This window comes from Lepisosteus platostomus, chromosome 10 (genome assembly GCF_059453375.1).
Source record: "Lepisosteus platostomus isolate fLepPlt1 chromosome 10, fLepPlt1.hap1, whole genome shotgun sequence".
NCBI lineage: Eukaryota > Metazoa > Chordata > Actinopteri > Semionotiformes > Lepisosteidae > Lepisosteus > Lepisosteus platostomus.
Window position 1 is genome coordinate 378,678 of NC_142620.1, and position 27,743 is coordinate 406,420.

Consider the following 27,743-nt stretch of genomic DNA (forward strand, 5'->3'; position numbering starts at 1 on the left):
GCAGCGCCGGGCGCTGATTGGCTGCCGCCGGACTCCCCGCGTTCTGATTCGCTGTGTCCGCGATCAATCAGGGCTGAAGTTTCCTTAGTTAAGAAAATACTGATATGTGCGAATTAACTGTAACCGGTTATTTTCCCAAATGTATTGGGTTTAACGATATTTAATAATTTTTAATCTTGCAATGATTTTTTTTAATTTAGAAACTAAAATCCAGGACTGAAAACTCGCAAAAGCGCTTCCGGTAATCGCGGTTAAACCTCAGGGGCTGCGGGGTCACTTCCGCGTGCTCCTGCGGGGGGTTGTGCGCGTGTGTTGTTGGGGAGAGGAGTCCGGGAGCCTCGAGTTTCATACTGCTGTTGCATTGCGGTGCCGGATTGTCTTTCGTTAGAATGCAATGTGCTTTGTTTGTGAATTGGTTATATCGAATGATACGAACTCTTAAATATCCAAAAGACGTTAATTTTAGATTAGCTTCTTATTCGTGTAATCGGACTAGGTTTTAAGTGTGTAATATGTTTTGCTTATAATCAGAACTGGTATTGATTACATTTATATGCATTTACTGAGCTTTTACCGCAGTCAGTTGCAACAAGTTGAAGACAGCGTTTAACTAACTGGTTCCGTAGATAGTGTGAATTGCTGTACTAAATTACTAGATCTGGTAAGAGTCAAAGGTGGATAAAATGTTGGTTTATGCTTAAAAACGCAGGGGCATTTTAAAGATGGCGCTCTTATCGTTTTTTTTTAATGAATTCTGGAACGGTTTCTGATGGCTACTCAATCTAGCTCTTGTGTTCCAGTTATAACCCGTCGTGAGTCGAGCGTCCTGGACACTGAACCAGTGATTTATTCCAGTTAACAGCAAAGCTGTGGACAACTACCCATTCCACAGTCTCGGCATGGCTCTAAGATACATAGGCTTAACCAGACACCAGCAGAACGCTGTCTTCTGACGGACTGCACACACATGCCGCTTATGACATGAGCGGGATCAGCTGGTCTCCCTTTGGTCCACAGGTGGTGTGCAGTGGAGCTGGTGGTGTGTTCTCGCAGGCGCCTCTGCGGGCTCGTTGCGGTTGACCCATGAGGCTGAGCCGGACGGCATGCAGGTGGGTGTGTGAAGGGCTGCTGTGGGCCTGGTGGTGTGCTGCCCCGGTTCCCCTGCCGTCCTGCTGGTGCCCCTGGAGTCTGAGCCTGGGGCTTGTCAGGATGGCGGATAGCAGTGGGAGAAGCTAAGGCGTGACTGCTCGAGACTCGCAGCCCCACGTGCGATGTTCTCCCTACACTCGAGCCCTGTTTCCACGGAGATGGCGGATAGTCCAGTTCTGTCATCGATCTGCAGACAGGCAGAGCAAAGACAGCTGCAGCTTGATATTGTTCGGTGAAGCGAGCTCTTTCTACCAGATACTCAAAGCTGCTATAAAACTGTCAAACCCCTTGTGTCTGCAGTCTTGTGCGTGAAGGTTAGGAAAAGGAATTGCTGTGAATGGTTTAGTTTAATTCCACACTAGAGGTAAAGTTACATAAATTAAGGACTCATGATAATTTAGTATAATAATCATGAGTCCTTTATTTATGTAAAGGATAATACATGATGTCTAAGAGTTGTCATACAAATTAATTTCAACCTCTTTTATTTTAACAGGAAGATAAAGGCATCTCCAAAGTGACACTGTATGTTGGACGCCTTTAGATCGAAGGACACATGGGATTTGGTTTGTGAAGTACATCAGGAAAGATTTGCAAAAATGTACTGTATCACAACATATTTAAGATGCATGCATATCAATTTTCACATGACTAAAGTTTACAACCAATATTCATTGGCTGTACGTGAAATCATTTGCAAGCATGTTGTCTATCTCTGTTGTAATCTGTTACTGGAATCTCTAGGTTTGCATGGTGTATTTGCACATGGAACCAAAACTAGAATCATTCTTAAGATAAGCCTGTATTCTGTGAATCTTGAAAAGACCCATATTAGGTCTTGTTAAACTAATTAAAGTAGTTCCGATAGGTAGCTGCCTCAGCATGCGTAGGCTGCAAGGAACATGTAAAGGTTTATTGTGTCCTGAAGAGAAAAGAAACGCAATGTTTCGGCTGTGGAGCCTTCTTCGGGTGTCTCTTCAGCACAGAATAAACCTTTACATGTTCATTTTAATAACTAAAGTCTGAAGTTGTATGGCTTGCACCTCTGTAAGTATTCAAGGTTAAGTTTAACACAAGGTTTTTTATTTTTGTTAATAGGTGGATACGGTTGTTCCAAGTGCTAGTGAAAAAATCGGAATGATGACATCGGGGAAGGTTTAGTAGCATTAATAGTTTTGATGTAGCCTTTTATCATGATACAGTTGAATTTAAAATCAATCTCTTGATGAGGAACTCAGCCAGACATTTCAGGGCTTTGTGTTTTGTAGTTGGCTGTAGAATAGAATAGACAAACCAGACATGATGGATTTGCCTCATAGTGGGTGTCCATGTGTCAAAGCCTGAGTCCAGTCACAACTAGTGGTAATTCAGGTACCTGAATGCCACAGAATTGGCTACAGGAGTGACCACCCAGACAGTATGAAATCACTTAATTAGCTCAGCATTATACTAATCACTATAAATAACTTGCATCCCGACAGGAACATGGTGTTGTACGTATCATCAGCACTGTATAGTGCATCAGTGATCTTGTCATGTTCTCCAGCGAGTCTTTGTTCACAGCTTTCTCCCATGTTGGTTGGCCTTGAGTTTCACACCAGTACCAGGGAGTTACTGGCCCCCAGCAGTGGTTTCACAGGAGGCCTTTGGGCACAGAAGGGTCATAGTCTGAGACTCTACATTGACCTTCATGTTTCTCATCTTTTTGATCACCTATGGGTGCTGTGGGATATTTTATTTACTATCTCTTGTTTGTGTATTTGCTGATATTATGTCATCTTTGAAATTTGTGAATAAAAGTCTTATTTATTTATTTTTTTACCTTGGCCAGTTTAAGGAATTAAAGCATTATTTAATCAGTTATAATAATACTGCTTAGTTTATTCATTTCACTGTAGTTTTTTCCAGAGTTTTTGTTCCGGTTCACCAATGCCCGGTTCACAGGTTATTATCCTCCCAGTGGTTGTAAACCTTCTTAATTTTAATGTCATCTGGTTGTGTCCTGAGCTGTGCTGTTGCTGAATGTGTGCTTCTGGGTCCTAGACTTTGGGATCTGACTTACAGCATTATATAGCTTACATCTGGTACAGCATGTATTTCATTGCTTGAAAGTAGATGTCAGCCCTTCTTACATATATCGCGCCAAAGGTAAGGCTTACAGCTTTCAAATTATATTTCTCTGATAATTTAGCAACAGGGATGCAAATGTAATGCAAATTTAAGCTCTAGTTTAAACAGTATCCAGTTTTTTCCACTAATGAACCCTATATTTGGACAACTACGCAACCCTTTTCGGTGCCGACTATACCTCACGATGTTACAGTTCCTGCATTTTGTTGGGACTTGAAACACGGTCCTAAAATCAACTACACTGCAAGGCGATCGGTTGCTCTGCGGGTATTGATCTTGTCTGTACGACAGAAGTACAGTAGTGCGGTGTGCTTTGATCTACTGGGCATGCCTGCTGTTGGAAATGTGGCGCTGTGCTCAGACCCGGGTCTGTGCTCAGCAGGGCAGGACACTCACTTCCTGCCCTTGCTCTCGGGTGGGCGAGAGCGACCGCGTTGCGCTGGGGATTATTTTCGGTCTGCGACACACCAATCATAGCGCAGTATAGATGTCCAGGTAGTAAGGTAAGACAATCTGCTTGCACTTAGAATAGTCATATGAGGTCCAGTTTATTTTTAAAAAGACGCAGCAGTTGGGCATGAGACTCCAAATTAAAACAACGTGCGCTAAAACGTTCAGTGCATTCCTTGAATTTCCATTCATACTGTAAGCAGTCCGGGAGGTATTTGTGTTCTCCGAAACGTTCAGATTTAATCTCAGTTAAGTGCTTTTGTTGCGACAAAGCCCGTCGTTTCTGGTATGTGTTTTCCGCAATTATAAAATATTTTGCAAAGCGAAAACTAAAACGAGGAAGTTGTGTATTTACATCCCTTCATCTGTCCTAACAGATAGCAAGGACTGGGAGGGACTAGAGGAACTTTCTCTTGGCAAGTGATCGTTCAAAATCTCGTTACATCAGCATGGGCAAGGTTTAAGTTAAAGTACTGTGGACATCACAAATACTATAGTGGATAGATTAAGTTCTATTTTCATCGATCAATCTTGTTTTTCATTTATTTATGCCATTTATGTCTATAAGGGTCTGACATTTGGATTTACCGTTTTGAAGGGCAGAACTGCCATTGTAGTAACGTACTGTAGCATGCAGTTTTATCGTGTTCTGTTTACACAGCACCTCCGTATGCTGGTAAGGTTTCATAATAAAATGTTTAAACTGCAATACCAATACACTTTTTAAACGTTGCATCAGGTACACTCAGAAGTTGAATATGACAGGTTTTAAAAGCAGAATCCAGCATTTCATAGGGACAAAAAGTAAGCATCTTGTGGCATGGAGGTCAGTCCTGCTCTTAGTTTGGGTTCAGTTCCAGCTTGGAACACAAGATGATTTGCATATTATCCCCCACAATTGGCACTGTGCGTTTTAATTAAGTGCTCCGGGTTCCTTCTGTAGTTTAAAGGCTTGCTGGCCAGTTAATTGCTCTCTTCACAATGCTACCAGGATGTGTGTCTGTATGCCCAGTGATTGACTGGTATCCTGTCCAGGAGTGGTCCTGCCTTGTCTCCTGCTGGGTTAGGCTGTGACACAGCAGGACAAAGCAATACAGAGGTATTAAAAATAAATGGATAAAGTGAGCCCCTGAGTCAGCTATAAAATTGTTTCTTAATGGCCATGCTTTCTGATGTTGATTATGGCATGGTACATATGAGAGAGGACGTCGTATCAGAATGATTTCTTCAGGTAGGTGTTTTGAAATTATCAGCAAATGTTTTTTTTGTGATATGTAAGCTTTTTTAAGTAGTGAACTACTTTGTTCAAAACTGGCAGAATATTTGTAAAAACCAAGATAGTTGGCCGAGCAACCATGGAAAAAAACTGTGGCTGGTTAGAATGAGTCATACAGGAAAATGTTCACTGTGTTCAAAAACTGGCACACTGCTAAAATTGGAATTCAGTTTATAGCATTTCATATGTATTTACTTGAGTAATTTGGATTTAAAAAATGCTGTCTGGCTCTGATTAAAAACAACAAAAAAATAAAGGGTAATTGAACTGTTAGGCATAGATCTATTTCACTGCTGCAGTAAGTCATATGTCTAGGAATTGCAGTTGAAACAAATGCTGATATTTTATTTGTTGCAGCTGAATGGCTGTCATACTCATTAACAAATTGTAAACTTAAAAAAAATAATGCATTTAAAAAGAATAAGATTCTAAGCATCAATCCAGTTGTTAGTTATTCTAATAAAGTTTTTAAAAGCATTAGTTTTAATAAAATGTCATAATGTGGATGGCTTTAGAATTTTAAATGTGTTTTATAGATGCTATTTATTTTTTTATTTATTAGTTAATACATTTTTAAACCTTTTTTCCCAGAGATTGAAGCAGAGGTGTTTTGAGTTTTGATGCAGTTGAATCTTAATGATTTTTTATTAGTGCAATTGTATAGAACTACCTTTAAAAGAAGACAGAACATCAAAGAATGGCCTTGTCTGTCTCTTTTAAATGGTAAAGTAATAAAGTGAAACATCTTGTCCATATTGAAGGGAGCACTCTCTGTGAGGTCATTAAGCCAGTCTTTATTGGAATGGGAGACAGTGGTCCTCATATCAAGATAAATAGAACACACAGTAAACAGACAAATAATGGAGAGTCATCTCAAAGGCTTGTAAGAGAAACACATTCTTCAACAGCATCAGGAAGTAAAATCTGTCCATTGAGCACTTAATAGATTGAGCACTGGAGGATAACCCAGAAAAGTAAGAAAGGGACTTGCTGTCTTACTTTGTTGGGAAAAAAATGATTTCCTAAATGTGGATTTACAGGCAAAAACACGTTTTTTCCTTGTTTGTGATGCACTCTTTTAGAATAGTGAAATAGGTCCCAATTCATCTAGCGTCGGCTTAAGAGAGTGATTTACTCCTAGGCAGGATCCTTGTTTGATATGACACAGGTGCTTTCTTTGCCCTCTTAACATGTTTTATATATTGATATCGGGTGGAACTCTGTATTTTCTAGGCCTGAAGAAGTCAGGGCTCTGGGAACTCACAGCTTTGTACATATCCATATATGCTATGTGTACTGTATTTATGTATTGTTGAAAATAAATATTTGCCATATTAAGCTTGCCGCCAAGTTATTACTGTGTTATCAAGAAAAACATTCCATGTGATACTTGGTATTCCCTGATTTAAGGAAGTGTAGTTACTGTTAATCTTAATGGCTTTTGCTGGCATTAGGGCCTGGTATTAGATTTTTTTTTTCTCATAGCCTCATGTTTGTTACAGTATTTTAATGTTTTGATTTGCCAATAAGATGTTCAAGCATTGAGAATTATAGTCGAAAGATTGTTAGGCTACGGTAAAAAACAATGCCACTAATAGTAAACAAAAATGTGAGAGAACTTCCTTAGCATAAGGTATGTAGGTAGACTAGACAGTCAAAATGTTTTTGTTATCAGATGACTCATCAAAATGTGTTATGGACTGAAGAGGAATAGGTTTGTTTGCTAGATATTGTGAGAAAGAAGGTGGGTTGCTGAATACATGACATTTCAATAAGTAAATTATTCCATAATCTGTAATACAAAACTGCATGAGTATTCCTAGTTGGGACAAAGAAGTTTGATAAAGTGCTTTGTGTATCTTAAGCCTTGGATAGGTGTGTATGCAAATAATTTAGAAAAAAGAAACTATCTGGCTCAACCAAATAAAAACTACTTACCTGATGGCAGTTGAAAGCAAATGTGAATTTTGCAGTAATTCCCTGTATAGTTATCTATTATCTGAGGCAAACATGCCCATGCACATTGAGAACATAAGGAGGGTTTCAAACAGGAGGAGGCCATTTTTCCCACCTAGCTCATTTCTTTTTGTTTTAGCTAATATTATTTCTTGCTTTAGACTAAGAATAATAGTGTCCTTTAGGACAATCCTTCAGTGTATCTGAATGCTAGTTTGATTCCAGGAAAGCAATAAATATGAACTTTTGAGTTCAGAATTTAATTTACTTATTATTTAGTTCAGTTAGTTCAGATGTATTGTGTTTTATTCCATAGTCAAGACCAGTGGTTTGTTAACTTAAAGGTCTAAAAGGCAGATTAAAAAAAGTGATTATTCGCAGGAAACGTGTTACAAGTTTTGTGAGAGAAGATGTCTGTTCATCAAAGGAAAGAAAATCCTTCTATTTGAATCCCATTCCTGATGAAAAGAGCTGTTTTGTTAATGATATTTAAGTGTTTTACAGACAAGGCCTACTTAATGCAGCATTTCAGAATTAAAACAAAAACTCAAGCTTTTGCAGTTTTGCTTCAGGCTCTTTTCACACTGTTGGCTCAGTGAGCCTGTCCTCCCCAGGAGTTTACAACTGATGATTTTAATCTTTCCACTCCCTTCTCTGGCTTGCAGAAATGCTAGGGAACTATTTCAGAAATGTTTTCATTTTCAATATAACACTTATCATAGTTCTTCTCAACAAGATAAAAGAAAGTTCTCAGGCTTTCTTAAGGTGATTGCAAGGAGAGATCTCTCTTTAAGACAAAAAGTTGGGATTGTGTTTGGTGTTGGGTTTTTTTGGGCAGTTTTTTTGTGACTTCTCACGTGCTCTGCAAAACACTACCCTCCATCTTCCATAATGCGTGCTTGCTTTGTAGCCAGAGGGAGTCAGCCATGCCCAGCCTTCTGCTGTACACACCCTTCCTAATGACTAATCCTTTCTAGTTACAAAATCAGACATGGGGATTTTACGTTTTACATGTGCATTTTGCCAGAGAAGACACTGTAGTGTTATTAATTGATTTCCTGAGGTGTTATTTCCAAAGAAAAAAAAAAGACTTGTTGGGAACTAGATCCCACAGCAGCTTTGTGCTTCAGGTGTAGCTATTTCTCCCATGTAACCATGTGCATACAAGTGCTGTTGTGCACCAGACTGTAGTGTGTCAGGTAAGGAGGCCACTCTCAGAAAAAAGTGGACAGGGACCACCAATTATACAACCATAGTCTTATACAACCATAATGTGTTATAGGATCGCTACAGGTCAGCCTATGCTCTCTACACCATCTCAAGGTTCCAGCGTCCGTGTGGTTTCCATCCACATAGAATAAAAGGGACTCTTTTGTGACTGACAACAGCTTCTTAGGAAGGCCTGAGCTTCTTGTCGAGAGTTTACCCAAATCTTAACACTACATGTGCGTATGTGCTACTGTGTATACGCTACATTTTTGTTCAAATGCAGGACTAGAACTGTTTATTGGTCACAGTATAGACTTTTATCAGTCATCTTATTAAGTTTTAAAGTAGTTCTTTGGATAAACACTTATAGTGTGTCATATACCTTTAGATCTTTTTTTTTCAGATGACTTTAGCCTTAATATAATACAGTTCAACAGTAATTTGTATAAATAACAATGAAAAATATACTGTTGGAAATAGGCATTATGAAAATAGAGAATACAAGGAATAGACAGAGCATGCTAATCAGTAAATAAAATAAAAACCAAGATTTTGCCAAGAATATCTCTGAGTGGCTGGCATTACCAGTTAGAGGCACCTGAGTTCTTAGTTCTCTGGCACAGCTTTTGTGAAAAGAGTAATAAATCAGACACACTGGATTAAACAAATACTTATTAATATTTACACAACACTAACTAAACAACAAACAACATAAACATACAACATCCAAGTTACATTATTTACAAACAAGGCGTCTTGAAGGCCTACTTTATGTCCTGACCAACCAGAATCCTATATAATAGCTAACAGGCACAAAAATAAAGATAATCTGCCTACTAAACCAAATAGAAAAAAACCTAAAAATGTCTCTCTCTATAAACCCGTTTTTGTAAAAAGTCACATAATTGTACCTAGTGACATTTTATATGTGTTTTGACAACCACACTGTTTATTCATAAATTAGTAATCCATAGTGGTATAGCTTGCTGCATTAGGAATATTTTTAGGTTTAATTTAACCCAGTATTTAATTCAATTCAATTAAACATACTGCATTCATCCATGGGGGGGGGGGGGGCAATTTAAGAGAACTTTTAAGTATTAAAGGTATTATGAGAGCATTTCTCTGAATCCCTTTGGATTCCTCTAAATAAATTTAGGGAGTGTTCAGGCAGTTTTCCTAAATAACAGACACCAATGAAGACCTGGTAAAGTCAACCAGAAAGCTGTTTGTTTGTTATAGCTGATCATGTCAGTGATCATGTCATGTCATGTCATTTGCCAAACCGCTTTATACCATACGGTGTGATGGGATGCCGGAGCCTACCCAGCAAGCAACGAGCACAAGGCAGGGTTCAGTCCATCGTAGGGCAAGTGCAAGACAATCACACATGGGGACAGTTTGGCCGAGGAGGGAAATTTGACCCGGACACCGGGATAACTCCCTACTTTTATCAAGAAATGCCCGGGGATCTTTAATGACCACTGAGAGTCAGGACCTCGGTTTAACGTCTCATCCGAAAGATGGCGCCCACTACAGTATAAGGTCCCCACTACTATTCGGGGGCATCGGGACCCACACAGACCACAGGGTGGGTGCCCTCTGCTGGTCCCACTAACACCACTTCTAGCAGCAACCATAGCCATCCAGGTACTGACCATGCTCAGCCCTGCTGGGCTCCAATGAGTAGCCAGTTGAGAGCTGCAGGGTGATATGGCTGCTGTGTGACAATGATCATTACAGTACCAATTGTTTCCAATCGATTGCATTGCAGATTCCCAGGCTGACTGACAGAGCAGGGCCTCCTGTCAAGCTCTTGTGTGCATTGCCATGACCCAGCAGGAGTGGGATGAGTTCGGAGAGAGCCTGGAGAATGCCCAGGCCTGGATGCAGGCTATCCAGGAGAGGCTACAGATCAGTGACAACACCCAGGGCCCCAGGACAGAGCTGGAAGCCAGGCTCAGAGAAACGGAGGTGAGGAAAACATTGGGGTTCCCCAGAGTGGGCAGAAATCAATATAGCCTCTTCCTGACCTACTGTAATACTGAGGTGTTCCCTGTCACATAAAGACTGTGATCTAAAAGAGGTGGGCATGGACAATTAAACATTACCCTTCAGTGAGATTAAAATGTATTTGTGAATATGTCTTATTTAGCACCTTATACAGTTCTTCTGATATTTTTGTTTTTCATTGTCCACGCTCTTCCCATAATTGTCAGTAAGGTGAGTTTCAAAATATATTATATATTAATGATATTTTAAACGGTATTGTTTAAAGACACACATTTTTTAACCTTACTGCATACATGAACCACTGGGGTCACAAATCTGCATTGCTGGTGTGATGAGCAGTTTTTGCACTGCAGCCTGACCATAGGATCCCGTTCTGTGGAGTTCTCAGTGGACAATTCTGATGAAACGAGCTGATCATACCTGAGGTTGAGTGTGTCGATTAATCTGCAGTTGTTCTCCTGTTTTTCCTTGCATTTCAAATTAATGCACGGACCTTATAATCCTGGAGTACTCAGTTCTGCCCACCGTTCATATCTTTCACTTGGATTATCTCTTGAGACACCAGCCAGCTGAGCTGTTTCAGTTATTTAAACTCCTGCCAAAAGAGCCCAACAATCACTCCTCTCTCAGTGTCACCAAGGTCTTCTCTTTCAGCTATGTAAGCCTTAATCAGACTCTAAGTAGCCAGGCCTGTCCTTAATTTTTATACATGATGCAAAGCACACTGCAGTGGCATTTGAGCCAGACCTGTGTGGAAGCCCTTACTTTCAATATACTTAGTGTCCCTCATTTACTGAAGTGTTTCTTTTTTGTTGTCCACTACTCAATTTCTAGCACTTCTTACATGGCCTGTGTATAACAACACATCCTTTATCTCAGCACTTCTCTTTAGATTGCAGTTTAATTAGCTTGCTAAGGTACTTATGTATTTGTTGTAACAGAGAATATATGAGTCACAGCATGAAGGCAGGATGAAGATGGACAGGGTACTGGTGGCAGGAGAGGCTCTTCTGCAGTGTGGGGATGAAGACACAAAGCAGGAAACCTTCACCAAGCTGAAGGAAGTCAAAGACCTGTGGGAGGAAACATACACATATATCATCCACTGTCACAGGTACTGTAGCAAATACTGTTATTCTACTCTGTACCAAAAATCCTTTTTTCAGTGAGGCTACAAAATGTGTTTGGAAAACAAAATTCTCAGAATCCTGTTGCAGTAATAATGGATGATGTGTTGGTGATAAACTAGTTTTTAACTGGATGCTATATATAGCACAGCTATACTGTGTCTTCATAATCTAAGGCCAGTAGAGTAGGTTTTCAGTTTTGGATAAACATATTTAAATGTATCATGTCCTTTTTAAGCACATAAACAGCGGTCACTTCTACGTACTAAATCATGCCTGAACTGAATTTATTTTTTAATATCTCTAAGGCCAAAAAAAGGTATAAGATTGTCTAAACACTCATGCAAGCACAAAGCAAGAGCTGGCCATACAATCTCAGATGGAATCTCGTAGGCTTTATTGTCACAGTTCTAAAACGAGAAGGGATATTGACGTTTAAAGAGGAATTTCTCTGACCCGCCAAAGCACTCGAACAGACCAGTGAAGGAGGTGGCGTGTCTTGCTCACCCAGTGCTGTCCTGTCCTGCTGCTTGCAGCCGTATCGAGTGGGTGTGGCTGCACTGGAGTGAGTACCTAAAGGCTCTCGAGGAGTTCAGACAGTGGCTGGCGAAGACCAGCAGTGCCCTGGAGTGCCAGCTGGAGCTGCAGCTGGGTGTCCAGGAGAAGCTGTGGCAGCTGGACCACCACAGGATCCTGCTCAGCGACACTGAGAACCAGGCCCTCCTTCTGGAGAGGCTGATGGAAGAGGCAGCCACCCTACACAGCCGCACCCAGGACCCCACTGTGGGAGAAGAGGTCCTGAAGGGCCTGAAGACCAGCTATGAAGACATCAGAACCAGATCTCAGGTCAGTACTGACAGGCCATTTATTTTCTTAGTCTGCTTGAAAGCACAGTTGGTAGAAAGTGTTTACACTACATTAATGCAGTGTAAATTTAATTTTAACTATAACCAGTGCTGCAGAAGTACTCCACTGAACAGTCCCTGTGTTATTGTTGATTTTGAAATTGTTCTCGTGGTTTTACTTGTGTTGCTTCTTCTTTCCTTCAGGAAAGAGTGCTGCTACTTACCAAAGTGGTAGAACAGCACCAGCTCTATCAAAGCCTGGCAGAAAAGTTTCGGATGTGGCTGTTATCTAAGTGTGAAGAACTCAGCTGCTACAATGAAAAGACAAAGGATGGGACAGAAGAAAAGCTTAAGGAACTGGAGGTATACCTGATTAAAGTAGTAGTAGAGGTAGAGGACTTCATTGCCATATGTACTTGTACATTGGAATTCTTATTCGCTCTGATCTCTCAGGACATACACAGTACAGCAGACATCACCACACAGTGTAGACAGTATATTGCAACATAATAAATAATACAATCAGAACAATAAATAAAGTAAAAGAAAAAAACATTAGACCATGCAAAAAGTGCATAGTGCAGAGGTGCATTGAGTCTGAGGCATTGCAGTTAGTCTGTTAAGGATGTGCACTGCAGTAGGGTAGTGAGTCTAGTGGTCTGTGCTTTAATAGTCCGGTACCGCTTGCCAAAGTGCAGGGGGAAGAACAGTTTGTGGCTGGGATGGTTGGGATCCTAAATGATGGATTGGGCTTTACTGGGCTAGGACCTCTAGCCACTTTCTTAAAAATCATTAGATCTCAGTGTCATCATTTGTTGTTTTTTTTTGTATTCTTGAGCAGGCTTCCACCTTCTGAAGCTCAGATTGAAATCATTTATACATCGTTGTCTTCCTTGAGTGGCCAAAAAGGCTGATGTTCCTCTTTGTGATTTTTTTGTTTTATTTTATAGGAGCTTTACAGAAGTGTCAACAGGGAAGAGAAAACTGTGCAAAAGATCGAAATGTTAGCTGAGTCTGTGCAGGCCAACACTTCTCCCCAGGGCTCCAGGAGGATCGCCGAAGAGGTGGAGGACCTGCGCCAGTCCTGGGAGAGGCTACGGCAGAGCTGTGTCCATAAGCAGGAGAGAGCGAAGGTCACCCTGCAGTCGCAGGCAGAGCGCATGGCCATGGCCAGCCAGCTTAGAGAGAACATCGCAGAGCTCTGGAATCGGGTGCTGGAACTCAGTCGGCAACTGGAAACGCAGGATGGTGAAAGATCCGAAGAGCAGATGATGGTCACATGGAGAAGATATACGGTGCATTTTATGGAATAGTGTTTTTGATATATAGCTTTTTTTTCTCTCTCTCTCTTCGGTGCCATAAATTCTTGGAATTTCAGTTTTTTAGCTGTCAAGTTGAACGCATGCAGGTGTTACCAGAGATGTCGTTTCAGGGTAAAACAGCACCATGTTTAAATCCCCAAGGGAAAAAAGGAGCATTATGGTAGTACTATACTGAATGTGCAATGAGATAAAGTTGGATTCTTTTGCAGCCCAACACAAAATTAACAATTTATCAAAATATTACAACATATGCAAAAAGTAAGATGTTTTGTGAGGATCAGTTAAGGTTATTCACTTTTGGAACAGAACTCACAAGAAGTGTAAACTTAATCAATCTTGATTGTCTTTTCATTATATTTTCAAAAATGGTTAGATGTATGTGAAATTCTGAAGAAATGATTCTAATTTAGTTCTTCACTGTGTATTTTTTGAGATTTCTTGTGTTCTTTAGCTTAACCCTGTTGTTAATTGATTCCCAGGCCACCAGGATGGCTCTGGCGGAGGAGGAGTCCAGTATTGAAAGGCTGAAGGCCCAGTTGAAGGGGTTGTTCAGGCTCTCCCAAGACACAAAACCCCTGTCTGATGAAGTCCTGGCTGTGGTGAAGGAATATCAAAGGTGAACAGTTCTCTGGGAAGAATACGGACTCAGGATCACCTCTTGGCTCAGATGTACAGTTCAGGAAAAATATACTGCACTACTACATCACTTTTTACATTCTGTTTCTTCATGACTCTTCATCTAGAGTTTTAGAAATGAAGATCTACTATCAGTTTTCTTCTATTTTTTGGAATGGAACATTTAAGATTATTCCATGAAACTGTTCAAAATGGTTAAATGGTTAATGCTTCAGTGTTTATTTTTTAAGTGTTTTTTCCATTATGTGCATATCTGATGATGTGGTAATCCACACTGCCCGCTTTAAGCCTGTGATTTGTGGGATCCTTTCAGCGTGAAGAGCAAGGCGTTCCGGCTGTCCATGGAGATGGAGGCCAGCCTGAGGCGCGTTCTCCAGGACCCTCTCCGGGACTTTAGTCAGTGGAGTCCCTTGGTGACCAGAACCCTGGATGCATCCGCAGATGTTGCTGACAGCTCTCTTATCAGTGTGCACTTGCGGAACATTGAGGTAGAGATTTCCGCACCCTTCTCAGTCTGTCAGCTCATAGGAATGCAGTCCAGGAGCTGTGTGCTACAGGAACAGGAATTCTGGAGATGCACTGAATGGAATGCAGTCTAATGATACCTTCCAATGTACTGTATTAACATATGTCCTAAGGCATGTGTTGCACATCATTCCCTTTCTGTACTCATTGAGATTTTCTTTAATTGACCTCACATCAAGATAATTCTACTGTATCTTATCTCCTTTTCTAGCTCTATTTGAAGTTTTAAAAATGTTTTGGGTTAATTAGACACCCTGCAGATTTTCCTTCTGAAATAAACTGTTTTTTTCATGTTTTTTTTAAATAATTCTTTCAAATATAAACTGCTTGGTGTAAATAATATTAAAGCAAATTTATTTTGTGAATGGAAATTTATGGGAGAGACTTGTAAATGTTTAGAATCATTTTTTGTTCTGTATCTGATTGAGCATGTTCAGTCTAGTTGAGCAGCTTAAGTATAGGAAGATTATTTCTGAGAACAAAAACATCAGCAGACTGTTTACCCGCAGGCATGACAGACTCCCAGCACTTTTGAAACTTGATCTAGCCTTCTGTCATTTAAAATAAGCATTTTTGTCCCTGGAAAACTTTCCTAAGGGAAATTACTGTAATTTCTGCAGACTATTTTGTCTATAGAAGTTTAGATTGCAAGATGTTTTTGCTATATTGCAATATGTAACACTCTCAATCTTCTTTGCATAAGTTGTGAAAGTTTTCTCAATGAAAGAGCAGCTTTTTTATTGAAACAGGAGAATCAGAACTTTAAAACTTTGTAATACAGTGTTTTCGTGACATAAAAAAGCTATAAACCTAAAACAATGTTTTTTAGCCACTGCAACTGCAAAAAACACAAGGAATAAAAAAACATGACTACTGTTAACATAAATGAATGGCTCCTTTTATTCCATACAGGAGCTGTTGTTACAAAGCAGCCTGCTCCAGCAGCAGCTGCATCTCCTGCACAGTAAGCAAGACTTGCTGAGTAGTGTCTTCAGTGAAGAGAAGGCAGACAGCCTGCGACTGGAGCTCAGTGAGGCTATGAAGGAGAGAGAGCATCTTCACAGTAAACTCCTTCAGAGAAAGAGCAAGCTTCAGGTAGAGGAAAGCAGCCACAATTGTATCCTATAGCTTCATCTCTGAAAAAAGTCCCAAGATTAGAGCATTGTTTTTACCAAGAGCGCCCTCATGTGTTCACATTTTTTGGAATGAACATTTCAGACCATTTCAGGCCAGACGTTTTCAGATCACATTACCTTGGCTAAGATATGTACACGTTTCTTTGAGGGCCAGAAACAACTGGCCCTGTGATAAAACAGCATTCCTGAGATATAAATGCATTTGGAAGAAGGATAACGTTTTCTTGTCTACATAGTTGTTTTAATTATTACGTGGAAAATAGTTTATGTACAGTATGTAACATTTTCTCAGGACATTGATTGTGGGGATTAGTGAAATAGGTCGTACATTTGGTAATTTTAAAGAACTGTTTGAGCTTGATAAGAGAGCTGGTAGTTATGTAAAGCACTTAAAAAATCTACAGCCAACAGCAGCATAGATGATTTATCATAGACTCAATCACTCTGAGAAGGGAGTTTATTTTAGTATAGTATGGTGTAGGGGTTTAGTATGATGTGATTTTTATCGTGATTGGTTTTTCAGTAATGACTGTCAGCTGAAGTGTTGCTGACATTTTCAGTCTTTCAGAATTGAATTCCTGATTGTATTATAAATCATTGAAAATGTCACGATTGTTCTGTTTATAGCATTTTTGTCTTTTTAATGTTAAATTATTCCATATTTCTTTTGAAGGGTTTAATGTTGAGAACAAAAGATATTGATGATGTTTATGGGATAATTCTGCAAAAGCAGGCTGATATCAGAGTAAGACTTGCTATTGGAGATGAGCTGCAGCCTGATGTACAGGCCAAAACAAGACAACACAACCAGTTACAGGTGAGCTTTTATGTCACATTTCATTTCAAATCAGTTTTCTGTGTTATTATGTAGCATGAGATATGAATAAATCATGTTTTTCATTCACTTAGTGTTGTTGGTTGAAACTATTTTCACACAAATATCTCCTGAGTGAATTATTTAGCAGGAAAACTTAATTAACATGTTCAGCAATAAAACCAGATCTGTTAGTTAGGTGTAAAGTATATACTTTCATACAATCAGTGGATTATTTTCGTCAAGTTTGTGCAACATAATATCTCAGCAAAATCAGATGTGTCTTCTTTTCATCCATTTTATTGTATAGTTTTTGGTTACTGTTTATTCAGTTTTACATTTTAAATTCATGGAAAAAATGTAAATTTAATTACAGGCAATCCAAGAGGATTTAGAAGACGTCAAAACACATATTGAAGCATTAAAAAGTCAGTCTTCCTCAAACCCAAGTGACAAAAACAAGATCAGCCAGTTTTTAGCAGAAAACAAGGCTCTTTCTATAGCTCTGCAGGTAGGACCTGTCACAGGTTTACAAACTTAGCCTTTCAGTATTTATCAAGAGTCAACTTAAAAGGGAAAGCATGTGCAATTGAATGAGATCACGTACCAAAACATAAAACAGCAAATTGGCACTGAGCTAGGTTCCTAACCAGGACCAGACTTACATTACAAACTCAAGGTTTTATATAAAAATGAAATTAAAAAACAGGTTGCATTTATATAGTTTTATAATGTATTCTGTATATTAAAATACTAAAGTTAGTCTTCAGTTAAGAAAGGTTATAATTGATCTTCTCCTCTGATGTAATTATTTACAGGTGTCTTTATACTCACAAGACATACAAGTGTCTTTGTATCAAAATATGTCTGATTTTAACTGTTTTGGAAACCTTGGGAATTCTAAGTTGTTGACTCCTGCATTATATTTCCTGTAATTCTTTTCAGGATAGGATTTTGGCAAGTAGGCAAAATATTTGGGAGCATAAAAATTTCCATGAGAATCTACGGAGTCTAGAAAAGTGGTTGATGATAACCAGGCAGAAACTGGAGTCGCATGACAACACGGAGGAGCACTGGAGTGCTGACCACCACAGAGCCGAAACAGAGGTCAGCCGGTCTCACTGTGAGGTTCACATGATACAGAACAAACTTCATATTCATCTTGTTTGTTTATTCTATTTGAATATTGTGTAAATGAAAGGAAAATAGACTTCAGCTGTAATTATGACAGAGACTTTGTCTTGTTTCGATTTTGAAAGCAATGCATATATTTTTCCCATTGTTTCCTGAGTATATTGGTGTTTGAATCCACAATGTACAGTCTTGTGGTAAATTTCAAATTGTTGTTGCAGTGGTTCATAATTAACAGTCTCAAGCAATTTGTCTTTGTAGTTGAACTGTGAGCATCTTATATTTGTTGTTGTCTGTTAAACCCAGTCATGACAGGCAGCACGAGCTTGAGATTTTCCAGGTTTCTTTGGTGACAAGGAGACCAGGAGTGACTTGATCGGGTAGCAGTTGGGTTAAGTGCCGAACCTGAGGGAGAGCACACCACTCAAGTGTCAGGATGAGAGCCCATAACCCTCTGGCTAGAGGCTTAGCTCTCCGTCCGTAGCTCTGTGTATTGTATAACAAATAATTGATCATTTTTCCTCATTGCTAGTTGTGTAGCCCTTCAGAGCTGTTCAGTGCAGGCTGCAGCAGCAGGTTTAGGCTGGTGTGCTTTTGTCTTCTCAGAAAGTCCTTGCTGAATTCCCCGAGAGGGAGATTGAGCTCCACCACCTTGAGGCACAAGGAGAATCTGTTCTAGCAAAGACCTCGCCTGCCGGCAGAGAGCTCATCTGGAGTAATCTGGAGCGGCTGAAGGAATCCTGGAAAATCCTCCACACACTGAGCATGACCCCCAGCAGGCAGGACGGCTCTGCTTCTTCTCTGAGGTTATCATACTGTCCCGGTTCCTTTCAGAATGATTCACTGATATGGAGTTTCTCCAAGAATGTGTGTAATTAAAATTTAAGTCATTTTGGAATGAGTCTGGGAGGTTATGTCTTAACCTACTCAATTGATGCCCAGTTTTTCAGAATTACGAGAAAAGTACTGTATTTGTCTCAGTTTACCATTTAGGAGGCTCAAAAATAAGGTAAAATCAATACTGAAATTGCAAGATTCTTACATCTGCTACTCCTAACTGCTTTTCCAGATTAAGTGATTTGCTTGTACCTGCAAGAAGAGTGGCTCCAGGGAGAGAGAGCCCTGATGGAGCAAGGCCAATAGATCAGAAGTATCTTTCAGCGCCATCACCTTCAAACAATGGCCAAGAGGTACAATATGATATGTGAGCAGTCAAAAAAGACAAGGTGTTAATGATATTGTGGTATTTAAAAACTTTATTTTGTGATAGTTTTCACTGTTGCAGGTGCTCTTCGCAGATCTTTATTTCCACTCACTGCCTGGGTTGCATGAGGGTGTGTGTGGGTCAGAAAGTCTTTATATTGCCCCGATCTTACGTTTGTCGGCAATGGCCCTTTCTTAGCTGCTGCGTGGACATTTATATGAGAATTACCTTTCATGACCCTCCTTTATTTAGTTGTGGCTGCGATGTAGGAAGGTGGCGCAGAAGAGCAGAACTCAGGTTCATCAGGGTTTATTGGCCTTTAATGGTTAAAGGGTGTGTGTGCTGAGAGAGACTGAATGTAGTAGCAGCTTGCAGTCCAGGAGGTTGAGAGCTTCCCCATGTATATAGGGGGAGAGAAGAGAAATAATGCTGAATAAAAATTTTTTTTTAAACCCTATAATCATAATAACACCAAATATAGCACACACTTAAAAAAATATGCAAAACAGATAAATTAGAGAGATGGATGGCTCAAGTCTGATGATTCTTTTTACTGTGTTTCATATGATGTTTTTCAGGAGGTCTCACAAGAAACCCCAAGGAATGTTGACTTTATTAAACTACAGAAAAAGTTTGAAGAATGGCTGCAGGGTGAAAACCATAAACTAACCAGGATTTTAAGTCGAAGAGGTTTTTTGAGTGGTAAAGAATTGAAAATCAGGCAAAAAGGTCTTAAGGTAAGCCAGTTTCCCAGTCCTCAGGTGAATGTGCTTAAAGACTAGTGTGTTCTTTCTAACAAAAATATAGCATTAGGATTTAAGTTAGTTTTTGTATCTATGGCTCTTGAATGTTTTTTTCTAAAATAATCTATTATTATTTTCTAAAACCATACTCATTCTGGAAGGTCATTCAATAAGTTAGTGACGACCATTCCCTCTAAGTGGTGAACACTGCCCAGTCCATCACTGGGGTTGCCCTCCCATCCATACAGGACATTTATGACAGACGGTGCTTGAGGAAAGTTCTAAGCATCATCAAAGACCCCACACACCCCAGCTACAGACTGTATGAACCTCTACCATCTGGAAAATGGTACCGGAACATTCGGGCCAGGACTACTAGACTCAGAGACAGTTTTTACCCCCGCACTATCAAACTATTAAACTCCCAGCCTCTCTCACCTATGATCTGAACCTCACAGTGCCTTCTTTCCTACCAAAAACTCAAACACACATTGAAATCTACCTCTACCTCACATGTCAAAAAGCTCACTCCCCATAATTTTCTATCCTTTATTTCATTGAGTTGATGTATGTTTTTGCACATCTGATGTTGTTTTGCACATTACCTGTTACCTTTTGTTGTTTTGCACATTGACTGTTGTTGTTTTGCACACTGCCTGTTGTCTCTGTCTTTCTTTTATTATACAATTGTATTGTTGTTGTTTTTTGTACTACTTATCATCTGAGAGCTAGCTAAATAGCATTTTGTTATACCATATACCTGTATATGAGTATAATGACAATAAACTTGAACTTAAGTAAAGACTAAATTGTTATTTTGGAATGAAAAGCAGAAATGTACTTAGACATTTCAAAATAAGTATGCTAGGTCATCCTTGTGGATTAGGAAACACAGGTTAGGAACCCCAGCTCTGGATGAAGGCAGCGTCCCAATCTGAAACTGAAAGTCCTACGTCGCTGCCTTCCCTTTTCATGCGTCCTCAGTACAGACATCTGTTTTCCACACGCAGGATTTGCATTCTCATATCGCTCATGGGCAGAGCCTCTTCCAGCAGCTAATGACGTCCTCGGGCAGCAGAGGTGTGGGGGACACAGAGCTGGAGGAGCTGCGGTATCGCTGGATGCTCTACAAGTCAAAACTGAAAGATTCACGAAACTTGACAGCAAGTGTCGGGCCCAAGGTCAAGTACAAACACAGAGGACCCCTTTCCTTTGGGTTACATTTGTAATATATTGTTTTAATATAGATATGGAAGTTCTTACTTTTTTACTTTGATGGCGAAGAGGCTTGGTTTGCAGAGAACTCAGTTCAGAGTGCAGTGTGTCCTAGACAGCGAAGAAATCAGTGTCTCAGTCTGGGGTCTGTCGTCAAGTAACTATAAGTGGGGTTCTCAGAACAAAAATATATTTAAAAAAACACTGCTGCTGATTTTTGTTTTATACATTGCCAAATAAAAAAAACAACAAGTAGCATAATATCAACCATAATACTTGATTATAAGAGCACAAGTCTTTCAGTGTTTACTTTATACAAAGATGTGAGTGTAATCACAATATTGGGTATCCTGTCATGTTCTTACAGAATGTGATTTATTTAATTGTAATACATTATTACCAATGATACAATGTCCCAGTTTTTGTATTAGTTGAAATTTTAAAGGGATCTAATATTTGCTGGCAGTCCTGTTCTAATGCTTAGGAGCCAATTCACAGCCACAAGGTGGCACCATATCACACTGCTCTAATGATCAAAACGAGGTCTAATCCATGCATAAGATGCTGGCCTTGTGTTTAACATTGTCTTTTCCATTTTGAATATTTCTGTGTTTTCTCTTGGAGATCTGCTGAATAGCCTTAACGTTGTTTTACAGGACGTTGGTGCTCTTGATGAACCGATCAGCATTCAAAAGGTAGAGTGAACCAGTTTTAATAAATACAGTCATTCCTGTATGGGACTGATACCGGAGCATGCAATGAATTCAGTAGTGGAGTGAACGCTTCACTGGCCCATGGGGTTTTGTTTGCACAAATCTGACGGGGGTCACTGGCCTTGCAGTCGCGGTGCCCTCGGGGTGGGAGTTCTTCTGGGCCAGTGACCCGTTCCACTTTGCCAGCCGGTGGTCTGGCGCGGTTCCCACTGACATCACCCACTCCTGCGGTGAGCCGGGACTCCACAGGGGCTGGGCGTTGTGCGGAGCCTGGACAGGGTGCTCGGGCCGCCGCCTGGTTCAGACCCATGGCAGCCAGCGTGTGGGGCTGAGCCCGTACCGCGTTGTGGGCTCGTAGCTGAAGCCCAATGGGGTGTCAGAGTGTTTTTATTCCATTATCCGCACTTCCGGGTCCTTGTTGCACGTTTTTAGAGTTATGTTTTGTTATTACATAAAAATAAAATTAAAAAAACATGTTTGACATTTTTTTTAAAAAGCTACACCAAATTTAGGTGAATTTAAGTCAGAGTGCCAATGCATGAGGCCAATAAATTGTATTTATATAGAACACATCAAAGCAGACGGTTTCAAAGTTAATATCCGCTGCCTACTTTCAGGTTGTTGACACTTGTGGGAGGTCATGCAGTCTGCTGTCCAGTAGAAAATAAACTTAATTTAAAGGCACAGTGGGCAGCCCAAGATTAGGAAATGTCAAAGCTCTGTGTTAATTCTAAAGCCATCCAGAAGTACTCGCTCAGTGCTCACAACAGGCAGTGTAAAAGCCATTCATGGCAGGTTACTTGTGTCGATGCAAGAATTCTTGAGAGTTTGCATCGTGTTATACACTTCAATAATCCATCTGTCAATCATTAAAAAAATCACAGTGCCATATTAACTTTCCACCTGGATCAGCAGGGGTCTGGATGTGGATATTTGTCTGTTATGCCTTCCGGCATGTAGGGATAGCAACATCCTGTTGCTGTTTCCATAACATTGTTTAATGGGACAGGGTTGTTCGCCTTGTGCCCACACGGCACCCGATGTGGGACACGAACCCACTACCCTGAGATTATGAGTGTCATGCTCTCCCAACAGCCAGTCAGTGCACTTCAGCAGGGGTCTAGCAGTTTAAAAATAGAATAGTTTAAATATTCTTAGTTTAAAATAGTTTAAAAATAGTTTAAAGATTTTACTTTTATTAAGTTTGTGAAGAAAAGAAGTTCTGTACAAAATCAACTGCCATTTTTGTGTGTGCTTTTTGAAGAGTAGATTTTGGAGTAGGTTACTATTCCTTTTTTTGCTAATATGAATGCAAGTCTTTGTAATATACAGTGTAGTAATCCTTAAGTTTTCGTTCAACAGATGAGATCTGGATAGCTTTGTTTTGAAAGTGCACTTTCAAGGTTTTATTGCTTGTATTGGTGCATTTTCTATCTATTATTCTGCCTTGGATTATATATTTATATCTACTAATATTTTCTGTCTGAAGAAGACATTTAATGATTTACTACAGGAGCTGCTCAGCTAGAACAGCTAGTTATATAGCTAGTTATTTAATTTTAACTTTTATTTTTTTGTATTGTGGTTGTTTGCCTTAATAATTTGCTAATTCAAATGCTTATTTTGTTAACTAAACAATTAAGTTTAAATGAGCTGAGGACTGCAAAATAAGGGACACGCTTCTTTTGAATCTTTAAAACATAAACCTCGAAACCTATTAATCTGTAATTTTGCAAGTGGTTAGTTATTTTTCTCGTGGTTAATCATATAAATGCAAGTCAAGTGAATATTTTAGCTGAAGTGCAGTCACTGAATAAAATTAATGCATTTCACAGAGCTTTTGCTCACTGCAGATCTGCCGCCCCCTCACAAATGTCCTACATAATGCACAGCTATAGCAGAGGCGTTGATGGAAAGTGGCTCATGACATTATCCAAGGAAATTGCACTCTTTGCATTCAATTTTACCCTGTGAAATCATGGACTGGTAATAGTTTTATGTAGGCGTAAATCTTTGCAAATATAATTTTACTGGCTTAAAAGTATCTGAGTCTTGCACACTTTGGTGCACTGATATGTACATTATTGATTTTATATAGAAATATGTTTCTAAATTGCAAAAATGTTTCTAGAAATTTGCTAATAGTATGTATTTTACAAAACCTCAGATAGAAACTTGGAAGCATATTTATCATGAAGAAATAAAGTTAACTAGTGTTGTAACACTGGCAAAAAATTTTAATCTGTTCTTTTTTAAAATTCTATATATGATATTTCTTATCATTTCTCATGAAATTTACTTAGACTAGTATACATCTACAAACCTGCAGAGAAAATGCAGCTGTCTTTATTGAACAGGGGATGATTCATCTGAACTGCTCTCAGAGCACTCAGTGGTGTTTGAAGGTTCTCTGACTGTAGCCTCTGCCTGCCGTTTTGCAGAAGCGCTCTGGGTTCTTGTACAGGGTGTGCTGTGTTGCCCTACCCCTGCAGCTCCTGCTCCTTTGCCTGCTCCTGCTGGCGTTCCTGCTGCCCTGGGGTGACGAAACTGCCAGCAGCTGCTCCCTGGCCAACAACTTTGCCCGATCCTTCAACTTGATGCTGAGATATGAAGGACCTCCTCCAACATAAGGGAGTATCACAGTCATGGCTGATCTCCAAACATTATGCACTGATCTTAGATAAAGCGGCCAGTCAGAACATAGAAAAATTCTTTCAGATTTGTATTTCATATTTTAATTTTTCTTCTGAAAACTACATTAGTCATGAAGCCAGAAATGTACTGTAATATGCATCAGCAGCACTCAGTTAATGGAACTGAGCAATAGGCGACCTGCACTTCATGTATGTTTTGGTCTTTCCTGATAAAGCAAATCATGTGTGCTGCAAGTTGACTGCTGACAAGAACAGGGTTCACGAGTACTGAATACAACATGTATAACTAAAACCACAGTAAAGGCCACATTCTCTGGCTTAGCTGTAAGAACAGCTACATTACAGAACATAGCTCTAATGTTCACACTTTTTCTATACACAAAAAAATTGAAATGCTAATTTCACAGAAGTTGATACTTAGAATGTACAGAAATACAACTTTTTGTTATTTTGATCTTTAACTGTGCTGTTGATATGCTATGCTATGGATAAGAAAACCCATATGCAATATTCAGAGAACTAATGAAGTACAGTATTTACGTCCTTGTGATAAATAACCATGACAATTTTACTTATTTAAGCAACATAATATTCTAACTATATTACATTCATTGATTTTTTTTTTTTATTTTGGTATCATTGATGGAGTATTCATTGATCATATGTATCTTTGACACTGTGTCAAAGTGAATAAATTACAAAGTGAATTGCACAGGATAAGCTATAGTCCCAAAGAACGTACTCCTACTTTTAATGAGTTAGAACAAGCAGAGCTGATTCATAAATGAGCAACACACAGCATGCTTCATGACTAATGTCATATTGAAACGTATGCATAAGTAACTGTATACATGTGATATGCCTTTAAATAGTTTGCTAAACTGTTCTCCCACATAGGTGGGATAAATGAAATCGACATTATTTTAATTTTTATGTTTTTTTATTATTTTACATTTCACTTTGTATTCTTATCATTCTAAACATTGTCAGAAAGACCAGATGAAGGCATTGCTTTGTGTTTTATATCTTAATATCCTTTATAATTTTATAAGTTTATCTTGAAAAGTATTTACTTTACATTCACGAAGAAAAATATTATTTTTGAAAACATTATGTCATGAAACACTCCTGGTAGTAACGCATCTCCTAGATGTATTTTGTTTGTTGTTGTATAGAAGTGTTCTATAGCCCAGCTTGTCATGATAATTACTGGGATAACTTAAATGTTTCAGGTGATGGTGTTGTACAGGGAAAAGAAGATGCAATAATCCTTAACTCTATTTCTTTATTCTGCCGCTTCCTGTAGTATCTGGATATTTTAACCGTTTGGGGAAACTGAGTCTCCAGTACTGGTTTCAACAAATAATTATTTGTCTTGGGGAAACAAGTCATTACAAATGTATCAGTTCTCCTGTAATGTGGTTATTGAAGGGTGGTGGTAGTCAAGGAAATTTTGAATTTGCTAAAATTCACTCGATAGAGCTTTCTATTGTATAAAAATGACTGCAGTATATCTAATGCAGGAGGTATGACTTTTTTTCTGCAAAGATGGGTTTTAGTGACAAATGAACTTCAGACCTCTGTTGACTTTTTTCCCCTCATGTGACAATTGCCTGTCTTTTTGTCACCACCATTAACTGCAGTCATTCTTGTTCTTTCATGTTCTTCCTCATTTACTGTCTTGTTCATTATCAATTTCTGCATGGAGCTTTATGAAAATATTAAATATAGTTGTACCTTAGTTCAGGTAGTTCTACAGAGCTTACACGATATACAGCACTGTAATAGTTTGTCTAACGCGATAATTCATATTCATTTAACAGATCCATTTTTAAGGAAAATCTGTTGTTACTCTCATGAAGAATTGCATATGTGTATTACTGCGGTTTGTTCTGTGTAATCATTTTGATTTGATATTCATGGAAACAACTTCTTACTAACTTCACTAGGGATTTGTTTAGCAAATGCTCCTATATGAAGAACTGCTGTTGAAAACTGTGGATTATGGAGTAAGCCATGTTTTTAGAGAATGGATATTCTGTACCAGTGTCTGTAGATATTGGTGATACATGTTTACCATGACATGAATATATATGTCATTATTCGCACAATCAAGGAGTTTCAAAATGTAATTCTTTTGTCAAATATTATATTTTACTATTCTATAAACTAAAAACTGAAGCACTGTTAGCAGAACACTTTTAAAAATGTATAACCAGAATATGTATTTAACTAGTATTTTTATATGATACTTTCAAAGATAATAAATATGCAATATGTGTGTATAAATCCAGACTGCTTCAATTTAATGATGGTGTGCCACAAATATTTGCCTGTTGTTTCAGCTGTCATGAATGTCTCATGAATTTAATGTACCAAGGGAAGGTCATGCTTGAATGCAGATTAGTTCCTTGTCTGTGGTTGCTTGTCTGTTTTACTATGGTAGTAAATTATTAAGTGAAAGAGAAGCACTTTAAAGGTGCTTCTGCTTGACCATGAAACATGTATGTTCTGATCGTCTTGCTCAGGAATAGTCACCTCATTCAGTTCAATGGAAAGAGGAGTTTTAAAAACAAAACAAGAATAAAACAAGTCTGACAGGGTGACGTTCCTCAGGCATTGAATCTGAAACCAAAAATCTAACCTCTTCCGCTTGTAAGTAAGGGAGGGTTTCATTTCATTTGAATGGATGAAACTTGTTGTTTCAACAGTGTAACTAAAAACGATGTTAAGAAATATCTTTTCTATTTTTTATTTATCACTTTCTGTTTTGAAAGATTATAATAACAACACAACAAAACAAAAATGTACAAAACAAGGAATTTTTTCTTTTTTCCCTGAGGTGGAAGCAGAGGAATGTGCAGGGCTGTAATAGCTAATGTGATTTAATTGATTAAATGGATCAATGTCCACATAAAAATACTGCGTTGTATCTGATGGGGTAGTAAAGCGTAATGTGAGCCAGATAAATTGTGCAATAAATGCATTATAGAGATCCTAAATCGTTTTGTATTATCAACTGAAAAGTTAAACCAGAGGTTGTTATTGTTTTGTTTTATCAGTGATATCTGAGATGACATTACTGTTAAAACTAAACCATAAACAACTGACCTAAATACATTTATTTTTATTTGGATTCATCATTATAATCATTCTATTTGTGTTGTCCTTGGGATTCTGAAGGCTTACCCTGTACAGAACTGTTGTGTCTTTTTCAGGGTAGGTTTTCATTAGCTTAAAAAAAACATTGCTGGAAACTGTTGTACAGAGAAGTACAAAATGTGATAGCATTAAGGGAGACCAATAATGTGCTTTGTTATTGAGAACAAGGAGCTAAAAAAGCTAAAGTAGATACTGGATCCACAGACATATATTGGGCCAGAGCTCATCCTGGTTTCTGTAGTGTTAAAGGGTCTGGAGAGAATGAGTCCCCCAGGTTGGGACACCAGTCCAGCACAGGGACGACCCCCATCAGTGCTGGTCACCACTGGTACA

At 39.0% G+C, this 27,743-nt stretch overlaps 1 protein-coding gene and 1 non-coding gene across 6 annotated transcripts; both read left to right on the top strand.

Moving 5' to 3' along the window:
- Positions 1-134: 134 nt before the first annotated feature.
- syne3 (spectrin repeat containing, nuclear envelope family member 3) lies at positions 135-26,537 on the top strand. 5 transcript variants are annotated; one of them, XM_088647374.1, is made up of 19 exons: positions 135-1,109; positions 1,646-3,782; positions 9,945-10,144; positions 11,125-11,297; positions 11,847-12,156; positions 12,360-12,518; positions 13,106-13,450; positions 13,957-14,093; positions 14,427-14,601; positions 15,551-15,733; positions 16,448-16,591; positions 16,965-17,099; positions 17,534-17,695; positions 18,326-18,525; positions 18,789-18,909; positions 19,502-19,660; positions 20,677-20,847; positions 21,538-21,576; positions 24,036-26,537. In XM_088647374.1, the coding sequence occupies exons 3-19, from the start codon at positions 10,001-10,003 to the stop codon at positions 24,222-24,224; spliced, it is 2,946 nt and encodes a 981-aa protein (XP_088503500.1). In that variant the 5' UTR covers positions 135-1,109; positions 1,646-3,782; positions 9,945-10,000; the 3' UTR covers positions 24,225-26,537. The 5 variants fall into 5 exon arrangements, with proteins under 5 accessions (XP_088503500.1, XP_088503504.1, XP_088503501.1 ...); XM_088647378.1 differs by having other exon boundaries at positions 24,087-26,537; XM_088647375.1 differs by having other exon boundaries at positions 1,646-1,750.
- Positions 1,159-1,425, top strand: LOC148652979 (small Cajal body-specific RNA 13). Its single transcript, XR_015924992.1, has one exon.
- Positions 26,538-27,743: the final 1,206 nt, after the last annotated feature.

Excerpts from the sequence above, each read along its gene's own strand:
- syne3 (XM_088647374.1), top strand. The coding sequence starts at position 10,001 with ATGACCCAGCAGGAGTGGGATGAGTTCGGAGAGAGCCTGGAGAATGCC. Across the intron at positions 12,157-12,359 it reads ACATCAGAACCAGATCTCAG|GAAAGAGTGCTGCTACTTAC; the intron begins GTCAGTACTGAC and ends TCTTTCCTTCAG. Across the intron at positions 13,451-13,956 it reads TCACATGGAGAAGATATACG|GCCACCAGGATGGCTCTGGC; the intron begins GTGCATTTTATG and ends ATTGATTCCCAG.